This window comes from Aphanomyces astaci, assembly GCF_000520075.1.
Source record: "Aphanomyces astaci strain APO3 unplaced genomic scaffold supercont1.38, whole genome shotgun sequence".
NCBI lineage: Eukaryota > Oomycota > Saprolegniomycetes > Saprolegniales > Verrucalvaceae > Aphanomyces > Aphanomyces astaci.
This window is the reverse complement of record NW_009798301.1, coordinates 109,554-133,329: the sequence shown is the minus strand read 5'-3', so window position 1 is coordinate 133,329 and position 23,776 is coordinate 109,554. Positions and strand designations below refer to the sequence as shown.

The window sequence follows — 23,776 nt, the reverse complement described above, 5'->3', positions numbered from 1 at the left end:
ACTGTATGTACTCTTGTTTCGAATATTGTACTTTTCATGTAGTTTGCCCGTTGTTTAACTGCGTTAAACAACCAGAGGTTTAAAATAACGTAAGCTCGATTGAAGATAAAACAACGCTAAACCCACATTCTGCATTTCAGCAGAACAATACAACCCTTACTTTATTTCAGCTGCTAACTAATCGAGTTGCAGCACCAGGCCAACTTACGCAGTTCAACCACCAGTTCATCATGATGCATACCGTATTAGGCTGTGAAATGGGAGTACTATACATCGTGTAGTTGCAGTGCGCCCTTGCTTCCACGTACAGTGCTAAGGTTAGAGCAGATCAAAGTGTTGTATGTATGGCATAGGTTTGAATCATTGGACAGTGCGACGACTAGCCCTAGCGTTAAAAATTATATCTCGGAGTAGTTAATGTTTGTAGTGATCACGGATGGGAGGCAGGTCATGTATGTGGTCATATGTAGCAGCTTCAGTTTCATTGCGGCAAGCACCTTGACGTAAAGCAAGTTGTTTGCCAGAATGAATACGGCAAACACCTTGTTTTACGAAAGTGTCTGTAAAACCACCTTCAACCAACCAATCAAAGCATTAGATGAAGTAATTTAAACAACGCACCCACCAACCGTTATTCAAGTTACTTAAGACGTTATTTAAGCCTGAGAAATTTTTAAACAATGAATTTAACCCTGGAAGTGCCAAAAAAGGTACAAAGCACAATACTTGTACTGTACTACTTATTAATTGTACTTGTAACGTTATTGTGTTTATTCTAAACTGGAGCGACATGGGGATTAGACCACTTGTTCAGTGACGAAGTTTCAATAGATAGACCTCTTGTTCACTAGACCTCTTGTTCAGTGAAATGAATCGACACAACCAAATGTACAGAATCATCTGCAGAAGGATTTAGCCAATCAGATTGCAGGAAAACATCATCCACGTCAATACAAATTTCACAGTCAGTACAAAGAATCGTTCAATAGATTTGGCGAATAAGCTCAAAAGTCCCAATTTTGGGTAAAAGGACAATAACACTGAACAAGAGGTCTAATTGAATAGTATTAAGCTTGTGAGCGTGTGTATCTATCACACACAAGTATACATTATAAATAATATTGTAATTAAACCTGTTATTACTAAAAAATACTACCAGTACTATTACTGCTTCTATAATAGTATATTTCTACATACAGTATATAAGAAATGTCGTAGCCACACATTGTCGTTTGGAGGTACTATCATGCCGTCGGTACTTCCGTGGTCGCTGACCTCGCCACTGATCTGGACAAGCATGCGCACGGCTCGGCGTTTCTTCTGCCGCGTACGCAGTCCATCGCGTCATCTTGGCGCGACTTTCGCACAACGAACGCATCACGAAGTCGTTTGACCATGTATTGTCAAAAGACTTCAAGCTCAGATGATGGTACGCATTAAACATCCTGAAGTTTGTATACTACACCATTTTGCGTTGACTTCTAGCCTGGATATAACGCGTTTTATATGCATGGTTATCTTGAAATTTGTATTCACACAAATTACGGTGTAAACTTTTTTCCTACTATGGTGTACGTCATCTATAAACTACCAAATTTTCAAAAAATTATTCTGACTTCTATTTCATATTCATTACTCAAATTTTCAGCAAATTGAGACATAGAATCGACAGGGTGAAGAAATTCTACGTCTCAGATTCAAATTTGGTGATGAATTGGTCCAGAAATAGATATTTAACGTAGCGGTATTTTACATGGGCGCTTGGATATTGTGCCATAGGGATGGCACAATATGCAGCTGAGATGAATCTTGATTTTTGGATGTGACTCTTATCCGTATATAATATCCGGAGACAGTTGGGGCCTTTAACCTCCCACTGAAGTGATAAAACGCATGAACTCGGTATTTAACGTATTTAGTTAACTACATTAATTGTTCGTTAAATAATAAAACCTCCACTCGTCGATTTGGCCAGTTGGAAGTTTTTCGATGATGTGCACCATACTAGTATTGTTTTGTCACTACTCGACGGAACATTTTAAATTATTAACAGTTACTCCACCCCACTATGAATGAGTACGGTACTACTACGTGCTTCGAAGTAGTACTACCTCCAGACGGAAATAGAAGTACCTTTTCAAAATCAGCCAAGGACGTAAATAGAAGTGTGTTAGCAGAGACCCTTGAAATATTATAAATATAAATGCTCAGCCATATGAAGATCAAAGTAATATAATATTGCATTTCGATACAAAGACTCATATAAATTTAATATTTCATCCAAAACATACATTCTTTATTCATCCTGGTCATCCATGTCAAGCGTTTCCAATGCTGTGAATATGTCGCTCATTTCCAAGTCGCGGGCTGTCTGCAGAGATAGCTCAAGCATGACGCTGCTCAGGTCATGCTGGCCCAGCAGAGTGCAACCATCGTCGTAGATCTCTTTGCCGCAGAAGACAGACTCGGGTAGACGGCCACACTTCTACAAAGCAGCCTTCTTCATGTGCGGAATCTTGGAGTTCCCGCCGGTGCAGCCGATGACCTCACGCAAGCATGATTGCAGCGTCAGAAAGTTGCATTCCAAAGCCCATGGGTCCACGTCCTTCCACGCGTTGTTCGTCGCACTCACGATATCCTCCCGTAGGTGTTCGAGTGGTGCGTCTGCTGTAGCGCTTGAATGACACGGAAGAAACCAAGATCCAAGACGTTCAAGTCCGGCGAAACTTCAACTTCATGACCCACCCATCAGACGTACAGGCCTTGACAATATCGGCGTCGCTAGGTGGAACGTGCGGGTGTGCATTGTCCTGCTGGATGAATACGGTCCTCGAACACTCCGCCGGCCAAAGAGCCTTGATTGCAGGTATGACGTTGTCGATGAGCATCTTCTTGTACACAGGGTGCGTCACGTTGACAGGCCGCAGCTCTATTGTGCCGACCGGACGGTTTCTCGACGAACTTGTTACCCGAACATGCTGGGTGAAGTGCCACGTGCCAATCTTGCCATCGAACCATTCTGACTTGGCGTTGTCCCATCTAGGCCGCGCTACTGCCGACAAGAACATCACCTTGGTGATGAATCGCTTGCTTTGGGTCGACCGATGCGGGGGGTCCTCTCCAGGCAGCAGGTAATGCCGGGAACGGATTCGCGTGGCGTGAAACCACTTCTTATCTACGTGTACGTAGTCGTACATGTCGTAGAACGCGTACGTGGGCTCCACGAATTCGACGGTCCATTTGACGCGGGCAGTCTTGTTGACATCGGTCAACTTGGGCTTGACGTTAGAGTTGTACTTTACCATAAGTCCACGTTTGTAGAAGTCTTTGAGTGTACTCGGTGGTATTCCGATGGCATGGGCAACGTACGCGATTGTTGTACTCTGCGACGCTGGCACAGCGCCTATACGCTCTGGAAGGTCGGTGTACTTTTGTTTGCGCCCGACGCGACCTTTTTTCATGCTGGCAGTGTGCTCACATACCATTTCGCGGATGGGCAAGTTGTCGCCACCCAGCGACACGTTGGCACGTTGCCAAATCTTGCCAATAGTTCGTGGGTTGCGCCCAAAGATGCGAGACACTTCCCAAGTATGGCCCCACACTGCAGCTTGCACGGCTGCTGTACAACACGTACGAGGAGGTGGTCTACGACAGCATGTCGCTGGTCAGCGGTCAGCTCCTTCATGAAACGCGGGATTTTGCAACTCAAGTTGCCGCTCAACGGCGCCACAAGCTCAGTGTAGCAGGGGATGCTGGACCGTATCCAGTTGGTCGCGCACACGAACTGTTGGATGTCGGCGGCCATGGCGGGCGACGCGAGCGCACACAGTCCTTGGATTCTTGTGGGGGAGTGCTGGGCGCCTTCAGTTGAAACGACTTTACCGCACCAGATGGCCTTGGTCAGGAAGAAGTCGCATTTCTTCGGGTTGAGCTTCAGGCCGAAGGAGGAGCAGATCGTGAGGACTTGGTCGAGGAGGTCTTTGGAGTTCTCGGCGTAGCCAAGCATGTCGTCGAGCCAGGCTAGGAGTCCCTTGAACAGTAAGTCGGCAAACATGAAGTCCACCGCCGACTGACAGAATGCCACCGCGTCGGTCTGGCCCATAAGCACTCTTGTGGGCGTGTACACTCCAAAGGGGGTCATGAAGGAGTAGTACATTTGGGAGTCTTCATGGAGCGCCAGCTGCCAGTAGCCCTTGAACTAGTCGAGGGTCAAGAACGCCCGCGCGCCCACTAAGACAGTCAGGGCGGCGTCGAGGTTCGGCATTGGCCATGGCATAGGCTCCGTGCACGCGTTGATGGGCCAGCTGTCGATGGTCATGCGCAAGTCGCCAGGGTCTTTCTTGGGGATGAAGCGCGGCGCCGAGGCCCATGTTGCGCGGTTGTTTCGGTACACCAGGCCCTCTGCTTAAAGCTCGCGCACATGTGTCTTCAGGAACTCCACATGCGCTGGGGGCGTATCGTCGTAGGCCACACTTAACAGGGACGGCGCCAGGCTTGATGCGCACCTGCAGCGGCTCCACGTTGATCGGCTCGTCATGGCCGATCTCCAGGCGGAATACATCACCGTGCTTGGCCAGGAGGAGTCGCAGCTTCTCGAGGAGGGTCGCGGTCAAGCCTTCGTCTTCGGCGGCACGGAGCTTTTCTTGGATCACCGCTTCAACTACCGCTCGCCGCCTGTTCCGCTCGCCTTCTGCGTCTCCAGTAGATGGGACTTGGATGTTGGGGGTGGCACAGTGCATGCCGTCATCACCGCACTCGTTGCTTGAGGCGGCCACTTGAGTCAGGCGGCTGACACTTGCCATCGCAGACGGCTTGTCCACGTGTGCTGACATCCCACACTTCTTGCTTGGCAAAGGCGTGGCTGAGCAACTCGTCTTCGGAGAAGCCCAGCCGTTCCATCACCGCCCGGCTGATCAGGAGCTCTGCCGCGTTGGAGGAAGAGTCCACCCAGGCCTTGGGTCCACGCAGGGCCAAAGGTCCACAGGGGGTGTCCAGGGTGACCAACTTGAACTGCACTTGGCGGTCGACCTTGAGGGCAGGTGCTTGGCCATACGGCTGGATCACGGATGGCTCCGGCGAAATCACCTTGACTTCCACGTCGGCTCGCTCCAGGGACTTCATGACACCGCCTGTTACCAATGTAATGTCGGAGCCGGTGTCGAGGAGGGTCGTCGTGACGGACACGATGCCTTCGATCTTGGCTTCGCGACCGAGGGACTTGTTCGCGCTGCCTTGAAGCTTGGTCACTTTCCTGTTGGCGCGCGCTCTGCCCCTTGTCCATTTGCTCCTTGAGCAGGCGCTCGGATTTGCCCGGTGCGCACTTGGGGCAGTTTACCACCTTGTGGTTCTCGCTGCCGCATTTGAGACATGTCTCCTTCTTGCGTTCGTACTTCGCGCTGTCTTGCTCGGGGGCTGGGGCACGCCGGGGAGGTCAACTGCTGCTGCCAACGCTGCCTTCAGATCGTCCAGGCTTGGACGGCCGCGATGGTGCTGCGGCTGCGTCGCAGGCGGTGCTGAAGTCTTCTCGTCTTCCACCGGGGCATACAAGTGGTACCCGGAGGTATGCACGCGCAGGTACACGTTGGACTTCAACGGCTTGTTGCGTTGGAGGGCCAGCTGGCGTTGGACCGACTTCTGCAGGCCAAGCGGCTTGATCACCTTGACCATGATGTCGACAACTGTCTTGCCTTCTTGGTCCAAGACCCAGGCTTGGTCGTCACGCTCCAAAGCTCGCATCAGGTTGTCCAGCATCTTGCCAATGCGCGAGTCGGCGTCCAGGATTCTCGTATCGAACTGGATCTCCGTGGTCAAACGCTTCTTGAGCACTTCTAAGCCTTGAGGCTCCTCTTCAAACGCCTTGCTAAACCATGCGGCCCACTCTGCCTCCGTGAACGCCACGGTAGTCGCGGTTGGCCATGTCCCACATCGCCACACGCTTCTTCGTAAAGACGTCCATGCACACGCTCACAGGCATGACGAAGGGTCTTGAGCCATTGAGCTGGAGGGCGTTGACTTGGTCCAGGTACTTGTTGTACTGGGTACTTGTTGTACTGGGTACTTGTTGTACTGGCGGATGAATGTCCGCCGCTCCGACTTGGTCGAGCCATTGAACGAGGGCGGGTCAGCGAGCGCCGGCGCATTGTACACGAAGCCGCGCTCGTCGCCTTGTCCCATGTCATCGTTATCGGGGACAGGGGGCAGGTCGGTGGCGCCAGTTGGTATCGCAGCTGGCGCGGGGAGATCAAATGAGGCGGCCACGGGGGTCGGCGTGGGCGCCGTAAATGGGGTGTTGGCGTAGCCATCTGGTTGAAACCGCTTATCAACAGCTGGTGGATTACGCCGGCGTGGAGAGACGAACGGAGTAGTGGCTTGACCGCGCACGGGACGGCCGCGTTCGGCTTCTCGGGATCGGGATCGCTCCATCCCGTCAACAGGGGACTGCGAGCGTTGGTGGTCAGAGTCATTCATTACTTCGGGCGATGAGGCTAAAGAATTCTTTGTTTTCGCTCCCGTCGTTATCCGGACGGGAACCTCTTGCGGAGGCCAAATTAAATTGAAAACTGAGGCCTCTTACCACGAATTACTTTTTCTGGTCTATTTTAAGTCTAATCATTTCGTCGAATGAAAATGCGCCAACAATGCACATCTTTCAACCGCACGACAATGGCTACAACCGCACGACGAATGGCGGCCTGCTGCACATAATGGAGACTAGTGTCCTTACCGATCATGAGACCATGAGCCGACCTCGAAAAAGGCTCATAGGTCTTTCTGCAGCGCCATGCAGAACAACATTCTTCTCCATTGACGACAACTTCAAACCTGAAGGTCGAAATAAATAGAGGACGACCTATTAACGTTAAGTACAGGTTAGCACACAGACTCAATTAACAATAAATAAGACGATGACAAGTCCACAGTGAGGTGTATGCCGGCCACCATACATTTCCATTGCCAAATATTAGCGTTTGTCTTTACACACGCCTTCAGTCGTGATTGTTGTATCCTATCAGTGTTCGTCCCGTGGTCAGCTGAAGGCGTTTATCTGAAGTACTTATATGATGCAGGTTGGTCGCCTGGAGGATGATGCAGCTGTACTACCTCAGCGAGAATACTACGTATTACGAGAACTTTAAAGGTTAACGTTATTGTGTCTACGCCCCAAATCCAAATGGACTGAATTGAAGGCCCAGGGTCGCCAATAATGAACATAAATTGACTGAACAAAACTTGCATACAACTGTGGTAGTATTCGCTGCTGTTCGACAACAGTTAGTCCAGCAATTATTACGGATGTGGTACAGAATTCCAGATTCCGTCGAATCGAATCTCGCCCACTGAACCTATCACAAACCTCGCCCATTGGCTAATCCATTAATTCTAGACTATGATTGGCTACTCAGTTCAGAGAACAGGCTATCAGAGAACGTGCCGCACTGCAATTCACTTCACAACATCCACGCGGAGTCCGCGTGGATCATGATTTTTTCCATCCCTGACGCGGACACCACCATAGACGTTGCAGACACTCCCGCGAGGAACACGATATCCTCACAAAGCCCACATCCAAGCCTACAACCAGAGGTGTTGTACGAGCTCACACTTGAGCCTATGGTCAAAGAGACTGTCGGTCAGCGCAACGCGTCCGCTGTCAGGTTAGTAACGTTCGACCGTGGTGGTGCGTCGTGGGAGTGAAATGAATCGTTTTCTCGTCCTTACCATAGATGACTGCCAAACAAGACTTCTTCGTCCCTAGGAAGTAGTAGTCGTAGAGGAATAGCATCATAATGTTGGGGCTGGCATGTCGGTGGAAGACACCAGACTCAATGGCGCTCATGGGTATCGACGAGCTGCCAGAAGGGCGTGCGTTTGGAAATGGCGCGCAAATGCGAAACTGCCAAACTCGCAGATAAAGCCGTCGCGTGGTTTATGAAAGTAGGGATTTGAACCTCTCCATATCCGGAAATTCCCAGCAAATCGACAATACAACTACAGTAGTATCTCGTTTTGCTTAAGACACTTGTCAATTGGTTAGGAGGGCTGATAAACTCATGGATTATCTATTACGAGAAAAAGGTATGTTCTTTCATTGCTAAATACCCAAGACACTCCAAGAACTCGGAAGTAAATCAGGAACACATCCGAGCGGGTTCACATAGTGACCGACTACTGTATGTCCATTCTATAATTGTACGCCGCTCAACTACTGTATAGAAAGAGGTCGAAGCTCTTCAATCTGGTCCGATCACTTGGTACCACCTTTCAGTTAGCACTGCTTCCGCAGATACTACGTATTAATACAGTAGTACTCCGAGAAGTACTATTATTAGTGCCCCAAATATTAATAGCAGTTAGCCCAATAGTAGTAACCTTATCCATACAAATCGTCACTAATGTGCGCGTTCTCTAAAGTGTGCCTTCACATGATTGGGCACTGGAATTGGAATTCCAGCCAAAGTGTATGATAGAACCATCACTTCAGTACTCGGAGAAAAGATTAAACACCCCGAAACCCCGGAAACCCCAAACTCCGAGTATATTAATACAAATTATTTCTGACAAGCAGAATACCAATCAATCCCTCCAAGAAACCATCAAAATCGATGGTTTCCAGAATCCGGATTCTTGCACAAGAATCCGGTTTATATTTTTGTCAATCGAACACAAAAAATCGGATTCCAGAGTCTGAATCAGGCCTCCTTAAATGAGGTATATACCTCAATTAGCTCAATTAGCTTAATTGAGGTACGCCACAGATATTCATTGAGGCATTTTACAAAATGTGCCAGAAAAGGCCTCGAACCCGAGTTTTATTGCTGAATTACTCGTTGTCGTTGTCAGAAAAATCTTCGTCGTCGCGCCTTTTTGGCCCGCTCGATGGCGTGCAATTCCACCAAGTTGATGTCGATGACGTCAGCATCCAAGGCCAGCATCTCGTCTTCCGAATCGAACACTCAGGAGTCGATGATTCCGTCGACGATGTTGGCCCCAATCCTGAACGTAACCATACCGGTCGATAAATCCCAGTGTGTACCGTATCCACCCGCGACAACCTGCTCTACTGGTAGGTTCTCTTATCATTGGACAAAATGGCGTTAAAGAATGCCCAGTCGTCCATGTGTTTCAACTCCACATGCCTGCGGATGTTCTCCGTGCGGAACGGAATGACGAGTACTGAAAGTTTGTCGTTGAGACGCGTTTGCGGAGTGCGCCTTGGCGAGTCGATCTGTCGATAAACCTGCAAAACCGACATACGCAGGAGATATCGATTGGAGGGCTTAAGTCGATCTCGGCGACTTCCACTCCAAACTGGGTCTTCCATTTGGGCTGGAATGGAGTTGAGCGCGGAATATCAACGGGGAATGGAACAAAACGACGGCGGGAGAGATCGGGATGCTTGAATCACTCTGCTGAGCCCGCAGACGTTGTTTCCTTAATTCAGGCATCGACTGGATTTTAATTGAGGTATTTGAGGCGTCGATTTTTAGAATGCCTCGATTAAGGAGGCCTGGTCTGAATCCACGAAATAACGGGATTCTTGGTGCGTCCGAACACGGCCTTATTTTGCCATTCGCAGTACCCCTGAACCCCTCCCAAGAAGGTACCCAAGTGTTCAATAAGGTTGGATATCCTGTGTGCGATCCCACCAGCTGTCTGATTAAGTTAGGGTTAAGCCCCAGTGACTACTTGCCACTGGGGGGAATTCACTTTGTGATTTTCCTTTGGATCGGACTTCGCAAGGTCCGTCAAGTTGAGACGCAACAACGAATTCTTTAGTAGCTGCCTGCTACTTGCCGTATGAGTATGGAACAAGGAAGTCTTCTATTCACGAGCTCGCTGGCTCGTGTAGCGCGAACACGGTCAATGATGACCGTAGTGGCCGTGTCATTGCCTCCGCCGAACCAGGCGGAGATGGACGAGCTGATAATGCTAAGCGTCGAGCGTGCGGCAGCGTCGTCAAGTCAGTTCAATCAAATGACCTACGAATAGCTTGCTCAGTTTAATGCGCAACAAGAAGCCATGGCGAAATGGTTGGAGGAAGAATCGAACCGTCAACTCGTTATGACCGCGGCGATGGAGAAGAATCGGTTCAAGTCACGCTTTTGCGGCAACAAGAGGACTTAGTCCGGCAACAAGACGAACTTAAGCGGGTCATGGCAAACCAGACCAAGGCCACGGCGGAGCATCAGGAGATGCTACGACAAGCGTCGGACGCGATGCGGCAGCAGCACTACACGGTAGAAGAGCTCAGCAAGAAAGTCCGACGTGACAGCGAACGTTGGGGATTATTCGCCGAAGGAGCCAATCAGCGACCGAGAGTCGTTGGCGAAGCGACGACGAGCCGCGTGGAGAAACTCATGTGTGCAGCAAGTACCGCTAGCCCCTGTGTACAAGGGTAGAACCAAGCGCGAGCGGCGCGAATTTATGAGTATCTCGCTTACTCGCGGCATGTGGAAGTTGGCGGTAGCTTTTCCTAATGCCTCTGGCGGCATGCATCGATCAGAAGATCGTGCCGCGTGTCTGTCACGGGGTTGCTGACGATTGTCACGGGGTTGCTGACTATTTGACGAAGGTAGGCGCGGCGCGAGTGAGCGAAACACAAGACACAAGCGTGTAGAGTAAGGCAAAAGTGAAAGTCAAGGTTAGCTATCTAAGTTGAGGCAACTTTCTGATGTTCAAAGAGTCATCAGAACACTTGCGAGGTTCAGGGATCAGGCCGTTGATGGCCCCGGGAGTAACGGGTTCGACCCAGATTTAGTCCCAGAGGTAGAGTGGGATGATGATCCGGTAACAATGGACACGACTATTACCGGGAAACGCCGTTGGAAAGTCGCTTCCTTCAACCCCGTGACATTCTCCCCCGCTTAAGTCCTAAGCTCCGACAAGGACCAATCAGCACACAGGGTCTGGGAGAAGGTCGTTGGGCGAGATAGGTCAGTTAGCGCCGCGGCCCAGAAAGAATTCCGCAGTCTGAAAAGGCGTATGCAGCGAGGTCGCTTCATTCCGCAACCAGTCCCGGAGGCCACAAAACATGGATCACAGGGTCGGGTGCCCACGCCTCGCCATATTCCTTCTTGCGCATGCACACCGTGCTCTCCCACGTCATTGTAGACTTGCGCAACAGCATTCAGCGAAACGAACGATCGTTAAGCATCCTCCAGGAAGTCGATGGCGTCGACCTTGGGGAGCTGTCCCCACGACATGTGGTAAGATCGTCACGCCCTGGTCAACGAAGTGGAATTCTTGAAAGCGATGTTGTCCGAAGTGAACACCGAAGTCCTAGACCTCCGGACGGCCCTGGTTTCGAGTCGACGGGCCTTGGATACGGCACACGCGGAACGGGATTGGACCAACGACTTGCTACAAGAGGCTCAAGGGTCGCTCTGGTCCTTAGAGCACGGACAACGCGACCTCCGGGAGCAGCGCGACCAAGCCCAGGCCAGGCTGAGCGACCAGCAGGCAGAACTCCGGGACCTGGCGAGCCAGCTGACGGTCCAAACGGAAAAGGCCACCAAGCTGGAGAGACGAGTACAAGAGACAGACCAGGCCTTGGAAGTCATGACCGCCGAGGTGAACGACGCTCGGGACTACACGGCGCTTCCGCGCCGTCGTCGGGAGTATTGGGGGCGGACATTGTCGAGGCCCCTCCGGACTCGGGGGCTAAGGGTTCTACCCACTCAGGTCCGGCGGGTGCCAAGGGACCCGTACCTCCATCCCCCTCGCGTTCCGCGAAACGCCCGGCCTCAGGAGGACGTCCCGGGAAACGGAAAGTCTCTCGTGTCCACGCTGCCGTTCCCTTACCATCCACGGACCCGAATCTACCCCGAGACGTCGATGCGACCTATATGGCCGTGGCGCTATCGAAGCCGTGGGAGCAGTACAAGGTGGAAGAGTCGTTTATACGCTCGTCGGGGCGCCAACTTCCGCTGTGGGCGGAGCTCCAGGAACAACTCGAGGACTTCTGGGGAAATCATGCCCTCGCGCACTGGAACCGTCGTTTCATGCGGGGGTCGGCCGAAGTACATGCCGAGGTTGAGGCGGCCATGGGTACATTGGTGGGCATTATCGGATGCTTGTACCGCATCGTCCGGCGCCATGGGATCGACTTGTTGCGCTTCTTGTTACCCCCATTCGTTTTGGCCGGACTTCCTTCGCGACGGGGTCTCTTTGAAGATGATGGTCTCGGTCTAGGGTGCTCGAGCCGTGCAGGACTATCTGTCATCTCAAGGCTCGGAATTTTGGCCGGAGGTCCCGTCCACTTCTCGCACCGAGCCGTTCGATCCCCTTTCATGGCCACTCTAGCCTTCCTCAAGGGGTGCTCGCTAAGGGAGTTTTGGTTTAAGAAGTGTGACCCCTTGAATCCGGCGAACTCTTCCCGGGAGAGAGTGTCGAAAGTGTTGGCGTGGTTATATGCCCAGGCGAAAGAGTGCCGACTCGCCGGTGTCTATCAGGGGCGTTTCCTGTCTATCAGGGGCGTTTCCCGTTCGTGGTGGACGACCGTTCGCATCCCCCCGAAGGGTCTCAGTGGGCTCGTGGTATGCCGCGTCCAGCGGGCATTCCCCCCATGGGGTATACGCCCCCACTTCCCAACACCACCGGAGTACCGAAAACGGCCACGACGTCCGGCGCGCCAACGACGTTTTCAGCGTCCGGGGTTCAGAGTACGTTCTCGGCACCGGAAATGGTGGACTTGTTGTCCGACTCCGCTACAGACACGGATGAGGAGACGGTGGCCGTTGACCTTTGAGTTTCCCGGGACGGCGAGAATAGTCCGGGTCTTATATAATGCAGTGTTTTGAGTCTTCCCGGAACCTCGAAAAAAGGGTCGGGCCGACGGGCGGAGTAGCTAGTACTGGCGAACTACGGCCTCCACATCGAGTTCCGCTAAGCTGGGACTGCGACGTAGGGTAGGAAGGCCTTGGTGGGAGCGTACCAGGTTCTCATATTCCGAGATGAACGACTCGTAGTCCATAAGCTGAGATCGTGGTGTCCAATGGGTTTCGCTATCCCGTGTCGTACCAAGTATTCAGGCTCCCGGGGCACCGTGCGCCTTTTGTCCAGGACCTTGACAATGGGCGTTGGGGTGTTCGTGTACGCCACGTCTCCGTCGGCGAACTCAAGGCGGTCGATGAAGCTCGAGTCTGGGAGCAGTTCGTCGTCCAAAAGGACGTCGCAGGCCTCCTCCCAGGAGCCATCAGTCTCTTGATATCCTTCCGGGATCTCGTCGTTAATCGGGCGGGTCCAATAACCCCAGAAATCCTTGAGGTGGTCTACGTTGATAGGGACGACCCGGTCGGGGTGGGTAGGTAAGTAAATCCGGTACGTGGTATCCCCTTGTCGACAGTGGATTCGGTAGGGTCCGTGCCAGTGGTAGGCGAACTTTCGGACTCGGAGGTCGTCAGGGTTTGTCGTCTTTTTTTATGGAAGTATTGGTAGACCCATACGGAATCCGCGGGCTGGAAGTCAACCTTCCGCTGACTGTCTCGTGAGATAGCGTCTCGGTTCTGCCCTTGGAGTAACTGAGCTTCCACTAGCTTCCGAGTGGTTGTGAAACACGAACTCTGTTTCCGGCGCCACTATGGGAGTTCTTCCGACTTCCAAAGCGGCTCCTGCTTCGCAAAAGCTAAGTGGAGGGGCTGCACGGGATCCCTCCCGTGCATGCAGAAGAACGGAGTATCTCCTGGTGGGCGGTACGATGGGCCCATAGTAGCCGTGGCAGGTAAGCATCCCAGTCCGTGTGGGCCGCATTTACGTACATCTTCAGCATCGTGGCCAGTGTGAGTTAAATCGTTCCACCAGCCCCTGTCCCTGAGGATGTCCGGGGGCGCTAGCCACTTTCTCGATCCCCAGGGTCTGGTAGAGGTTTTCGGCGAGTTTCGACACAAAGTTCGACCCGCGATCCGACAGCAACTTGTCCGGGACCCCATGCTGGCATATCACGTTGTCTATCAACGCGGTCACGAAGGTAGTGGTCTTGAGATCCGGGACCGGGATAGCCTCCGCCCAACGCGTGAAGTAATCCATGAACACCAAAATGAACTTGATTCCTCCGGGGGTGGTCGGTAAGGGGCCGAGCGCGTCGACCACGACGAAACTGAACGGGCCCCTGAGGCCGTACACAGGCATCCACTGCAGTCGTCCTTGCTTCCAGGGTCTCGTGCCCTTGGCGGCACCACATCGGACACAACAGATGAAGTACTCCCGGACGTCCTCGCCCCGTCGGTGCCAGTACCCAACTCGTCGTACCCTTTCCAAGGGTCCGTTCTCTTCCGAAGTGGCCTGACTATGGGGAGTCATGGCAGAGCGCCAGGACGTCGGTCGTCATCGAGATCGGAATTACCGGTACTAGATTCAACTTGGGGACTTCAAGATCACCCTCCGATAGAGTACTCGGTCGTTCACTTCGTGATGCTCGGACGTCCGGGTTACCACCTTCATGAGCCACTCTTCCAAGGGGAGTGCCTTGTCCTCGAGGTACGCCTTCATGGAAATGGTGAACAGATCCCGTGCCTGTTCCTTACGTAGTACTCGGTCCGGCAGAACGTACGTGTCGTCGCGGTACGGAGGCAGTTTCAGGGGCGATTCCCTGTCCGCTTCGGCTACCGGAGCGAGCCCCCCACCGACTAGGGAATCCTCCAAACTCCCTGGGAAGGGAGTTCCGCCGTCGGGGCAACGGTTAGAAGTTCTGGGGTTGGGGTTCACTTCTTTTATCGCTTTTGCTTCCGGGGACTCATGGGGGTGTCCTGACGCGCGGGCTTGACTCCTTGTGACTGCTCCCACTACTTCCGAGGCTATGGAGCACACTCGGGGACCCCCTGTCGGTAGGGGCATGGGTGAGAAGTCTTCGGTCTCTGCATCCAGCGCTCGGGTTGGCTTCGTCCGGAGAATCTATGGGGAATCGTGACAGGTCATCGGCGCACCCAACTGTGCTCCAGGTCGATGGACCACCGTGAAATCCAGGTTTTGTAGGTGCACGGCCCACCGGGCCAACTTCCCGTTCCCGGACTTCGATCCGGTCTTGCATAACCATACTAGGGCCGCGTGATCCGCGTAGACCGTGAAGTGTCCCCGGTCGAGGTAGGGTCTGAACTTGGTCGCGGCCCACACCAACCCGTAACATTCGATCTGGGCTGGCCAGCTTTCTCTTCAGATTATCCAGAGAGGTTTGGCATTTCGGGGACCATTCGAACTCGTCAGCCACCTCAAGTTTTTCCAAGGGTCGCGAGAGTAGGGCGTATCCCTTGATGAATATCCGGAAGTAGCCGGCGAGTCCCAGGAAGGATCGGATTTGAGCCACGTTTTTCAGGGGTTTGATCCTCGGCACAGCTTTGACTTTTTCAGGCTTGGGTAAGATGCCTCCGAGGTGATGATATCCCTTCCCCATTGGCACTTGGACGCTTTCAGTTTAAACCCGGCATCTTGGAGGCGTGTCAGGACTTGGGATAAGCGCACTAGATGTTCGCCAAAGTCCTCGCTGAAGATGATGATGTCGTCCAGGTAGACCGAGCAGATGCGCCACAAGTATTCCTGGAGGACCCCTTGCATGAGTCTTTCGAACTGAGGCACTGCGTTGCACAGTCCGAAGGGCATGACTAGCCATTCGTACAGCCCGTACTTGCAGGTGAAGGCTGTCTTCTCGACGCTTTCTTCAGCCATCCGCACGCTCCAGTATCCCGACGCCACGTCCATGGTTGTGAAGAACTTGGATTTGCCCAGAACATCCAAGAGATCATCTACTCGAGGCATTGGGTAACAATCTTTGATCGTGACGTCGTTGAGCCGTCGGTAGTCGATACAGAACCGGATGGGGCCGTCCGGCTTCTTGATCATGAGTACTGGACCACGGGCTTGTGGATTGTCGGATCAGTCCAAGCTCCAGGAGCTGTTTGATTTCTGCTTCCATGATCTCTCCCTCCCTTTGGGTCATTCAGAATGGCGCTTGTTTGATAGGGCTCGCATCCCCGGTTTTTATGTGGCATTTGGTCAGGTCAGACCTTCCCGGGGCTTTTGATATCGAGACGAAGAGGTCGAAGCGCAGGGGGAGTTTTCGGAGGAGTTCTTTCTGTTCGAGGCTCAGGCTGGAATCCTTCCAGTCAATTTGGATCTCTTCCTTGCCTGGTTTCGTCCTTGTTTCCTGCGCTGCTGTGGATAGTGAGATGCGGCATAAGACAAGCCATGGGAAGTTACTTTTGACATAGACCGTGGAAGTGGGGTGGACAGTGGACAAGTTGGCCGGTGAGTTGTGTAGTGAAGCCGAAGGCGCGGGTTCATGGGCTTTATGTGCCGGTGGTTCCCGCGGGTCCTCACGTTTGAGATGGGCGACCGTTCTTTGTGTCGCCAGGGCGTCGTCTGTGTAGAACGGTAGTTTTATAAGGAAGTGTTCCAAAGGGATGGCGCTGTCCACTCATTTCAGTTTAGGTGCGTATTTTCGTGCGTCAGCATAAGCGGAACGGGAAGGACGGTCCCCATTGTCATCGTGCCGGGGCGCGTACGGAAATCTGGGTACACCTCTACCCCCATGATCATCGCCGCCACATCCAGGTCCGCCTCCTCTAGGAGGTCCGGGGGGGTCTCCTCGGCCTCCAGTGCGTTCGAAGGGGTTGTGCCCCCCAGGCCCCCCCGGAGTTGGGTACGACGGAGGACCGGGAGGGGTGCTAAATCCTCCACCGAATGCACCGCCCTGGTCTCCGTGGGCTGGTGTGAAGTAAGGTGTGTTCGGTTACTGTGTCCACGCATCCCGTACGAGTTCTGGGATATGTACTCGGGAGGTGCTCGTTGCTTTGGTCTCTCGGGCATGAACGGCTTTTGAGAAGCCATAGCACGGCCATAGACACCTGTCGGCACCCGACATGGTTTCCGTAGCGACCTCGGTTTGTTGCATAAACACCGGGATAGGGCCCATTGCCCGTTGAAGTGTATCCACCATTGAGTAAGGGGCCTGGAGCACTGATGACGTCATGAAAGTCGAATGACTTCCATAACGTCAAAGGGGAGCCTTTCAGGGAAGAAACGGGTGTCGCATAGGGAGTCCCGACCGATCCTGATCGGAGTTGGCCTTCCTGAAGTTGCAAGGCCAACGTTTGCTGATTCACTTGTAATGAAGACTGTTGCCGACGAAGGTTCGAGTAGGATTTGTTGACTTCCTGAGCGAAAGCCTCCCTTTCCCGGAGGATAGTTAGCTCTTCTTCCCGCAGGAGCAGGAGGGTCGTGTTCAGCCCCAATCGTGTCTGAGCGTCTGACACCTTTTGTAGGTTTGCTTCGTGTTCTTCCCGCGACTTAATGAGCTCCACCCTTTCTTGAGCTACTACAATCCGTTCCTCCGAGTCACGATCCAACGTCAGTGCTTGCAGTTGTTCTTGGACATCCCTTTCCATTTCCTCGCGTAGGATCTGCTCCTCTTGTAGCTCCTGTTCATACCGAATGTTAACATTTAGGAGTTGTTCCTGGAGTTGAGACCCTCGGGTCTCACTTTCCTGAACCCGGGCCTGGGCGTTGTTCAGTGCTTCGTGCGAGACCAGCGTACGTTGTTCGGACTCCTGGAGTAGACGACGCCCCTTTCCCCAGAGTTGCTCGAAACGTTCTTTCTGCCGATCAGTCTCGCGGAGTTGTTCTTCCTGGAGTCGGAGTCTTTCCGCGAGGATGCACTTCTCCTGCTCCAGGATGGGGCAATTTCCGCAGTTCCGTTCCGCAGGCTAACGTGCCGAGGGGTACTGGGAGGCGTCGAATTCTAGAGACTTCGATCGCAGTTCCGTCCGTAGAGATATCAGCTCTTGATTTTGTTGAGAACGCAACTTATCCAAGGTAGTTTCCTGGGCCTCGCGGCTTCGACGGGCTTCTTTCACGAGGGCCTGGATTTCGTGAGCTCCTCTTGGAGTTGGTTGAGGATCACTCCGTCCTCCATGCGTCGGACCTCGATAGTGTGTTCCGCTTCCGGCGACACTCGTAGAAGTTCGTCTGTGTGTTGGTTCTTCACAGCGAGCAACGAAACTTCCTTGTCCTGCAGGAGTAACGACCTTTCCTTATCCCAGGTGAGTTCCAGGTTCTGCTGGAAGCGTAGCATCCGGGCCTCCCACGTAGCTTGTTGCTTTTCTCAATCCCCTGACTCAAGGTTTCGTTTGCCTTGTTTCCGGCCACACACCTAGCGAGGTCCAGTTCTCGTTAGTAGCATTCCTGGAGGTACCCCAAAGCCTCCTTGAACTGTTCCTGACGGTAGGCTTCATGAGCTTCAGCCGCCTGCGCCGCTAATTCGGCCATTTCTACGAGTCGAGTTTCCCGGTCGTCCAGCAGCCGAGATCGGTTGTCATGGGCTTTCTGAAAGAAGCGCAAAGCTTCCAATTCCTGCTTCTTGACAATGTCGCGTGTGAATTCGGTATAAGCGTTGTGGCTATCGTCGTGACAACAACATTTCGGGGTACACTGGGACCGTCCCAGGTAGGTGTAAACGTTCTTGAAACCATGCTGCCGGGCGTTCCTTGGACCATGGGGGTGTTTCTGGTAGCTGGACTAGGTTCCAATAGGCTTACTGGTGTTTCGTCAAAGGAGTTCCAACCATCGATACCAATCCCGGCATGGGGTGACAAAGGCTCAGGAGCCGAGTCAGCACCCGGGGCCAGTGCTGGTTTCTTCGGCGGGGGACGCGTGTCGGGGCTGTTCGTCGACGGCGACACGTGGGGAGAGCCTTCGGCTTCTCGCTTGCGTTCCGGGGACGACGTTGGCAGATCGGTGTGATCGTCTAGTTGCGCAGGTTCTGGGGTCGAGGACTGGTGCGTCAAACGTCTTGTGTCCAGTAGTCCGTATTCCGGGGCAACTCCCGCGAGGCGCCGCGACTGGCGTACCGTCAAAGTCGGTTGTTCGTCCGTTGACATCTTCCTCACTTTTTTTTCTTTTCGCTCCTTTTGCAAACGCCTACCCTGCTGCTCCGCCAGAATGCCACGGAGTTGCTGACTATTTGACGAAGGTAGGCGCGGCGCGAGTGAGCGAAACACAAGACACAAGCGTGTAGAGTAAGGCAAAAGTGAAAGTCAAGGTTAGCTATCTAAGTTGAGGTGTCTTTCCGATGTTCAAAGAGTAATCAGAACACTTTGAGAGGTTCAGGGATCAGGCCGTTGATGGTACCGGGAGTAACGGGTTCGACCCAGATTAGTCCCAGAGGTACCGTGGGATGATGATCCGGTAACAATGGACACGACTGTTACCAGGAAAGGCCGTTGGAAAGTCTCTTCCTTTCACCCCGTGACATGCCTGTGCGTACGATTTTGGCAAGTCGTTTGAAGAAATTACCGAAAACGACTGGTGTGATTACTTTTTATCGGCGCGTGAAGTCCAAAGTTGGACCTGGATGCTGTGGCGAAAGCGATGGCGTCGCTCAAGATGGACACGAAGATTCGGGATGCGGAGTCCCGAGTTGGACGTCTGCTCGCTGACTTCTACCAGAAGTTAGAGCAGCTGGACGTGGCCCACCCGCCGGAGCAGGAACCGAAGCAGTCGGCCAAGATCCTGATGGCATCGATTCGTCAGGTGCAATTGAAGGCAACTGTGGAGCGTCAACTGACGCGCGAGGTTAATATGGCGTACAAGACCGACGTCAAGGCGTTTTGTCGGTGGCTGGTGTCGTTACTCAACAATTTCATGTTGTTTGAGTCGCAATTATTTGCTTCGGATCGGCAGCGTATGTATGGCGAAAAACAACGTCGCCAGCAAGCGGCCCAAAAATCGGAACCTGGCGCGCAACCCCGGCCTTCGGCAAGGCCTGCAACTGGCGCCCCGCATACGAAGGGCTGTTTGAGGTGTGGTAGCGAAGACCACAAGGTCCTGAAGTGCCCGAAGTGTCCGCTGGGCGAGGCTCAGCGCCTCTTACATCAGCTGTTCAAGAAGCCCCAAGTCGCGGCTGTGGCAGCGCCGGACAGGAGAGACGAGGTCAAGCCTAAGGTGGTGGGCGCGGCCGTCGATATGGGCGAAACGACGGCGGTGCCGGTACTGCGCACGTTAGAATGCGCTATCAACGGACTCAAGGTGACAACGCTACTAGACAGTGGTGCCGACCAGTCTGTGCTGTCGCCGACGTTTTTATCACGTCTCAAAGTGACTGGTAATTTTCCGTCGGCGGTCCGACTGTTGGACACCGCCATAGAGCTGGACGGTTTCCTCGAAGGCATGAAGCTCCAAGTGGACCACGATGTCAAGCTATGCCTGACCTTCGAAACGGCCGAAGGTACCATGGTGTTAGCGAACCTCAACTGTTCGGTGGCGGCGACGCCATTGCAAGAAGGTCTGGGCGACCTCATTGTCAGGTGAGAAGTGATGGCGAAGCTCGGATATTGTCCGCGTTCGTTGTTACTGAATGCGCGGCGTGCGCAAAGTGTGTACGACCTGGACCGATTGGGCGACAAAGAAACGCCGCAGATGGCGGGGATGAAGGTGGTCGAGACGAAGGAGAAACCTACTTTGTCAATCATGACGGAGAGCGGCCATGTTTCCCTGAAGTTGGTGCTGATTGGTCGAAGGATTCTGACCAAGAAGTCGTGCATGCGAAGCTGAAGGAGAAGGTCAGCGAATGTCGTGCCGCAGGGTGTGGCGAGGAGTTCGCTACAGCGCTGGGGACGCTGCTATTGCGTTATGAAGATGTGTTTCGGCTGTCCCTTGGCCGAGATCCGCCGGTGGACGTGGCACCTCTCAATGTTACGTTAAAGTCTGGTGCGGAACCGGTGTGATGCAAGGCGCGGCGTTACTCGAAAGAGCAGCGCGAGTTTATGGCCAAGCACGTCGAAGAGTTACAAGCGGCGGGTTTAGCTTACCGAAACCCTCGGTCGAAGAGGTGCTCGGCCCCGCTGATCGTCAAGAAGCCCGAAGCGAACGACTTTCGCATGACCGTCGATGTCCGTCCTGTGAATGCCCAGACGGAGCGCATCATTTGGTCGATGCTCATCTTAGAGGTTATCCTCGATCACCTCTCCGGAGCGGTGGTTTTCTTTACCCTGGACTTTCTCAAGGGTTATTGGCAGTTTGCGTTGGATGTGAGGTCGCAGGAAATGTTCTCGTTCCTTACGGACATGGGTGTGTGTGTGTGTACACGCCGACGCGTGTTCTCATGGACGGCACCGGCAGCGTGACCGTCTGTCAGGCTGCGGTGCAAGAGAAGTTCGAGAGCGAGCTGTATCGATCGCTTTTGATCTGGTTGGATGACCTGCTTGGATACGAGAAGTCCAAGTAAGGCCTCTTGACGGCGCTCGAACGCGTGCTGGTGATCTGTGAGTCGCGCGGACTTAAGCTCAATCCGAAGAAGTGTCGGTTCTTTCAGACCGAAGCGCGTTGGTGCGGTCGGATTTTGTCGGCCGATCACTAGCCATTAAGTGTGCCTTACAAGCTGCAAGGAAGCCCTTGGCTGCGTGGTGACGTTGGCGCATCCGAAGGCCGACTGCCTTATTTGTGTGTTTGCAGACGCCAGCGATTTACACTGGGGCGGCGTGGTTACGCAAATTCCGTACGATCAAGTGGATCGTGAGTTGGACGCTCAAGAGCATGAGCCGCTTATGTTCTGAGGGCGCATTTTCTGGAGCCTCGCAACGATGGGCAATCATCGAGAAAGAGGCGTTCTCGATCGTGGAGTGTCTGAAGCGTGCAGACTACCTGCTCCACAAGCCCGGTGGATTTGCGTTGTTCACTGACAACACGCAAACCTCAAGTTCATTTTCAACCCGACCAGGGTGAACGCCGCGATCGCGCAGCGAAACTCGATCGCTGGGCGCTACTTCGCTGGGCGCTACTACTCACGGGGTACGATTACACCATTTATGACATCTCTGGTGATGGCAACGTGTGGGCGAATATGTTGTCCCGATGGGGCACACATTCCAATCTGATCCGCCCTATCGTGCACGTGCCGTTACAGATTTCGCCGTTGTGAAAAGGCGAATTCATTTGGCCAACTATGGCCGAGATCGTGGATGCTCAAGTCGAAGCCGTTTGAAACGGGGAATTTCCTGTCGCTGAGCTGGTGGAACACCAGGTGGAAGTGGGCGACAACGACGTGCCAGTGCTCAAGACCGCCACTGGAGCGGTGTGGATTCCGACGTCTGCCAGTGACCTGCAGATGCGGTTGTGTGTGGTCGCGCATTTTGGTGTGGGAGGACACCGTGGTATCAACGCGACGAAGCAGATCCTGGTGGATCGATTTTGGTGGTCCGACATTGCCTCGGACGTGGCGCACTTTGTGGGCCGTTGTTTGCATTGTGCCAGTATGGGTGGCCATGTTTTGCGCCGGTTTAGTGCAACGGCGCATGCTACAAAGCCCAATGAAATCCTTCATTGGGGTTTTCTCTACATGGATGGTGGCTACATCTTGTGGTCAAGGACGATTTCAGCCAGTTCAAGTGGTTGTGGGAATCCAACGTGGCGAACGCGCAAGTTGTGGGGCGTTGTTTGCTACAGTGGTTCAGCGTTTTTGGCGTGTGTTATCACTGGGTGAGTGACCAGGGATCCCACTTCAAGAACGAGGTGATTGCCGAGCTCAAGCATGTTCTGGGGGCACATCATCATTTTACCACGGTCAGATGTGCGTGGGCATGATGACGACCTTCAAGGCGTTCCGAGCACTCCTGTCCGAGTGGTTGATGCAGCCAGACCAGTGACGGCTGATTGTCCCAGTGGTGATGTTGGTCCTCAACCAAAGTCCGTCCGACACACTCGGTGGTGCAGCACGGATAACTGCCATGACGGGTAGCCGACTGATGTCGCCCTTGGATGTCATTCCAATTCCGGCGGCGAAAATAGTTACGACGATAGACGACTTGCGGTCGTGGCGAAACGGCGACATGGCAGCGATGGCAACCGCCTTGGACAAGATTCATGCGACAGTGTTGGACGCTTCGACAAGAAAACGTCAGAAAAACCGTGAAAGAAGATCGAAGAAAAAAGGCGCGGAAATGGCCCAGCTCGACGTGGGCGATTTCGTGCTTTACATGAACGTGTGGTCGATTTCGCACTCAAAGCTGAGTGCTGCTATAACGATCGCGTTTCAAGTGTGCGTACGCTGGCGCGGCCTACAAGACATTGAAGACTCGTGGGAGCCGGCGGCCAAATTGTTGGAAGACGTTCCAACTGAGATCAAGCGCTACGTGCGCTCCAACAAATCCGATGCTCAAGTCAAGGCGATGGCAACTGCGTTGGGCGAGACGCAATCGTTGGGGGGGTTTGTTGCGAATTTGCCATTCGCAGAAGCCATGAACCCCTCCCAAGAAGGAATCCAAGTGTTCGATTAGGTTGGATATCCTATGTGCGATCCTATTCGTTTGTTAGGTTGTTGGTTGCCAGCAGCTGTCTGATTAGGTTAGGGTTAAGCCCCAGTAACTACTCCGGGGTTTCGGGGTACTTGCCACTGGGGGGAATTCAATATGTTATTTGCCTATTGTTCGGTTAATTGAGTTTGGATGATCATTTTTAAGACATTCCTCCGCGAGGGCCGACACTAGAACCACATGTTATTGAACCGCTTCGCCATTTGTAACGCGCCTGCTCGACCAGGGGCGGTGTGTAATCTGCGATTTCTACTTCGCTCAACGCTTCATACATCGTGCTTCGACCGATCTTCTTCGAATTTCGGTCCTCGTCTTCGTACGCGGCCCTTGTTGTCCGTATTCCCCTGGGGAGGGACGGATAAATCCTTGCGGAAATAATCCGGGGAAGCAGTGTCAAAAAGGACTGCATTAGGTTTTATCCTAATCCTAATATTGCCCAATGGGCTCACCTAATTCCTAGTGCCAATGCAAAAGCATGTGCG

General features: G+C 53.2%; 6 protein-coding genes across 6 annotated transcripts; 3 read left to right on the top strand and 3 right to left on the bottom strand.

Moving 5' to 3' along the window:
• Positions 1-2,296: 2,296 nt before the first annotated feature.
• H257_12050 (hypothetical protein) lies at positions 2,297-4,141 on the bottom strand (the record flags this gene model as incomplete). Its single annotated transcript, XM_009839152.1, has 4 exons — positions 2,297-2,485; positions 2,546-2,664; positions 2,759-3,539; positions 3,635-4,141. The coding sequence occupies 4 exons, from the start codon at positions 4,139-4,141 to the stop codon at positions 2,297-2,299; spliced, it is 1,596 nt and encodes a 531-aa protein (XP_009837454.1).
• A 4,736-nt stretch (positions 4,142-8,877) lies between these two features.
• Positions 8,878-12,748, top strand: H257_12049 (hypothetical protein; the record flags this gene model as incomplete). The annotated part of the gene is made up of 9 exons (XM_009839151.1): positions 8,878-9,000; positions 9,069-9,171; positions 9,878-9,961; positions 10,039-10,238; positions 10,300-10,464; positions 10,944-11,226; positions 11,285-11,571; positions 11,643-12,348; positions 12,420-12,748. The coding sequence occupies 9 exons, from the start codon at positions 8,878-8,880 to the stop codon at positions 12,746-12,748; spliced, it is 2,280 nt and encodes a 759-aa protein (XP_009837453.1).
• A 3,180-nt stretch (positions 12,749-15,928) lies between these two features.
• Positions 15,929-18,061, bottom strand: H257_12048 (hypothetical protein; the record flags this gene model as incomplete). Its single annotated transcript, XM_009839150.1, has 5 exons — positions 15,929-16,350; positions 16,494-16,695; positions 16,745-16,939; positions 17,037-17,693; positions 17,912-18,061. The coding sequence occupies 5 exons, from the start codon at positions 18,059-18,061 to the stop codon at positions 15,929-15,931; spliced, it is 1,626 nt and encodes a 541-aa protein (XP_009837452.1).
• A 98-nt stretch (positions 18,062-18,159) lies between these two features.
• H257_12047 (hypothetical protein) lies at positions 18,160-18,866 on the bottom strand (the record flags this gene model as incomplete). Its single annotated transcript, XM_009839149.1, has 3 exons — positions 18,160-18,385; positions 18,456-18,504; positions 18,560-18,866. The coding sequence occupies 3 exons, from the start codon at positions 18,864-18,866 to the stop codon at positions 18,160-18,162; spliced, it is 582 nt and encodes a 193-aa protein (XP_009837451.1).
• Positions 18,867-19,356: 490 nt separating this feature from the next.
• H257_12046 (hypothetical protein) lies at positions 19,357-22,628 on the top strand (the record flags this gene model as incomplete). The annotated part of the gene is made up of 11 exons (XM_009839148.1): positions 19,357-20,291; positions 20,361-20,472; positions 20,505-20,657; positions 20,718-21,054; positions 21,213-21,312; positions 21,365-21,491; positions 21,541-21,643; positions 21,726-21,877; positions 22,007-22,210; positions 22,351-22,515; positions 22,581-22,628. The coding sequence occupies 11 exons, from the start codon at positions 19,357-19,359 to the stop codon at positions 22,626-22,628; spliced, it is 2,436 nt and encodes an 811-aa protein (XP_009837450.1).
• An 81-nt stretch (positions 22,629-22,709) lies between these two features.
• On the top strand, positions 22,710-23,258 carry H257_12045 (hypothetical protein; the record flags this gene model as incomplete). The annotated part of the gene is made up of 1 exon (XM_009839147.1): positions 22,710-23,258. One exon carries the CDS (start codon positions 22,710-22,712, stop codon positions 23,256-23,258), a length of 549 nt encoding a protein of 182 aa, XP_009837449.1.
• Positions 23,259-23,776: the final 518 nt, after the last annotated feature.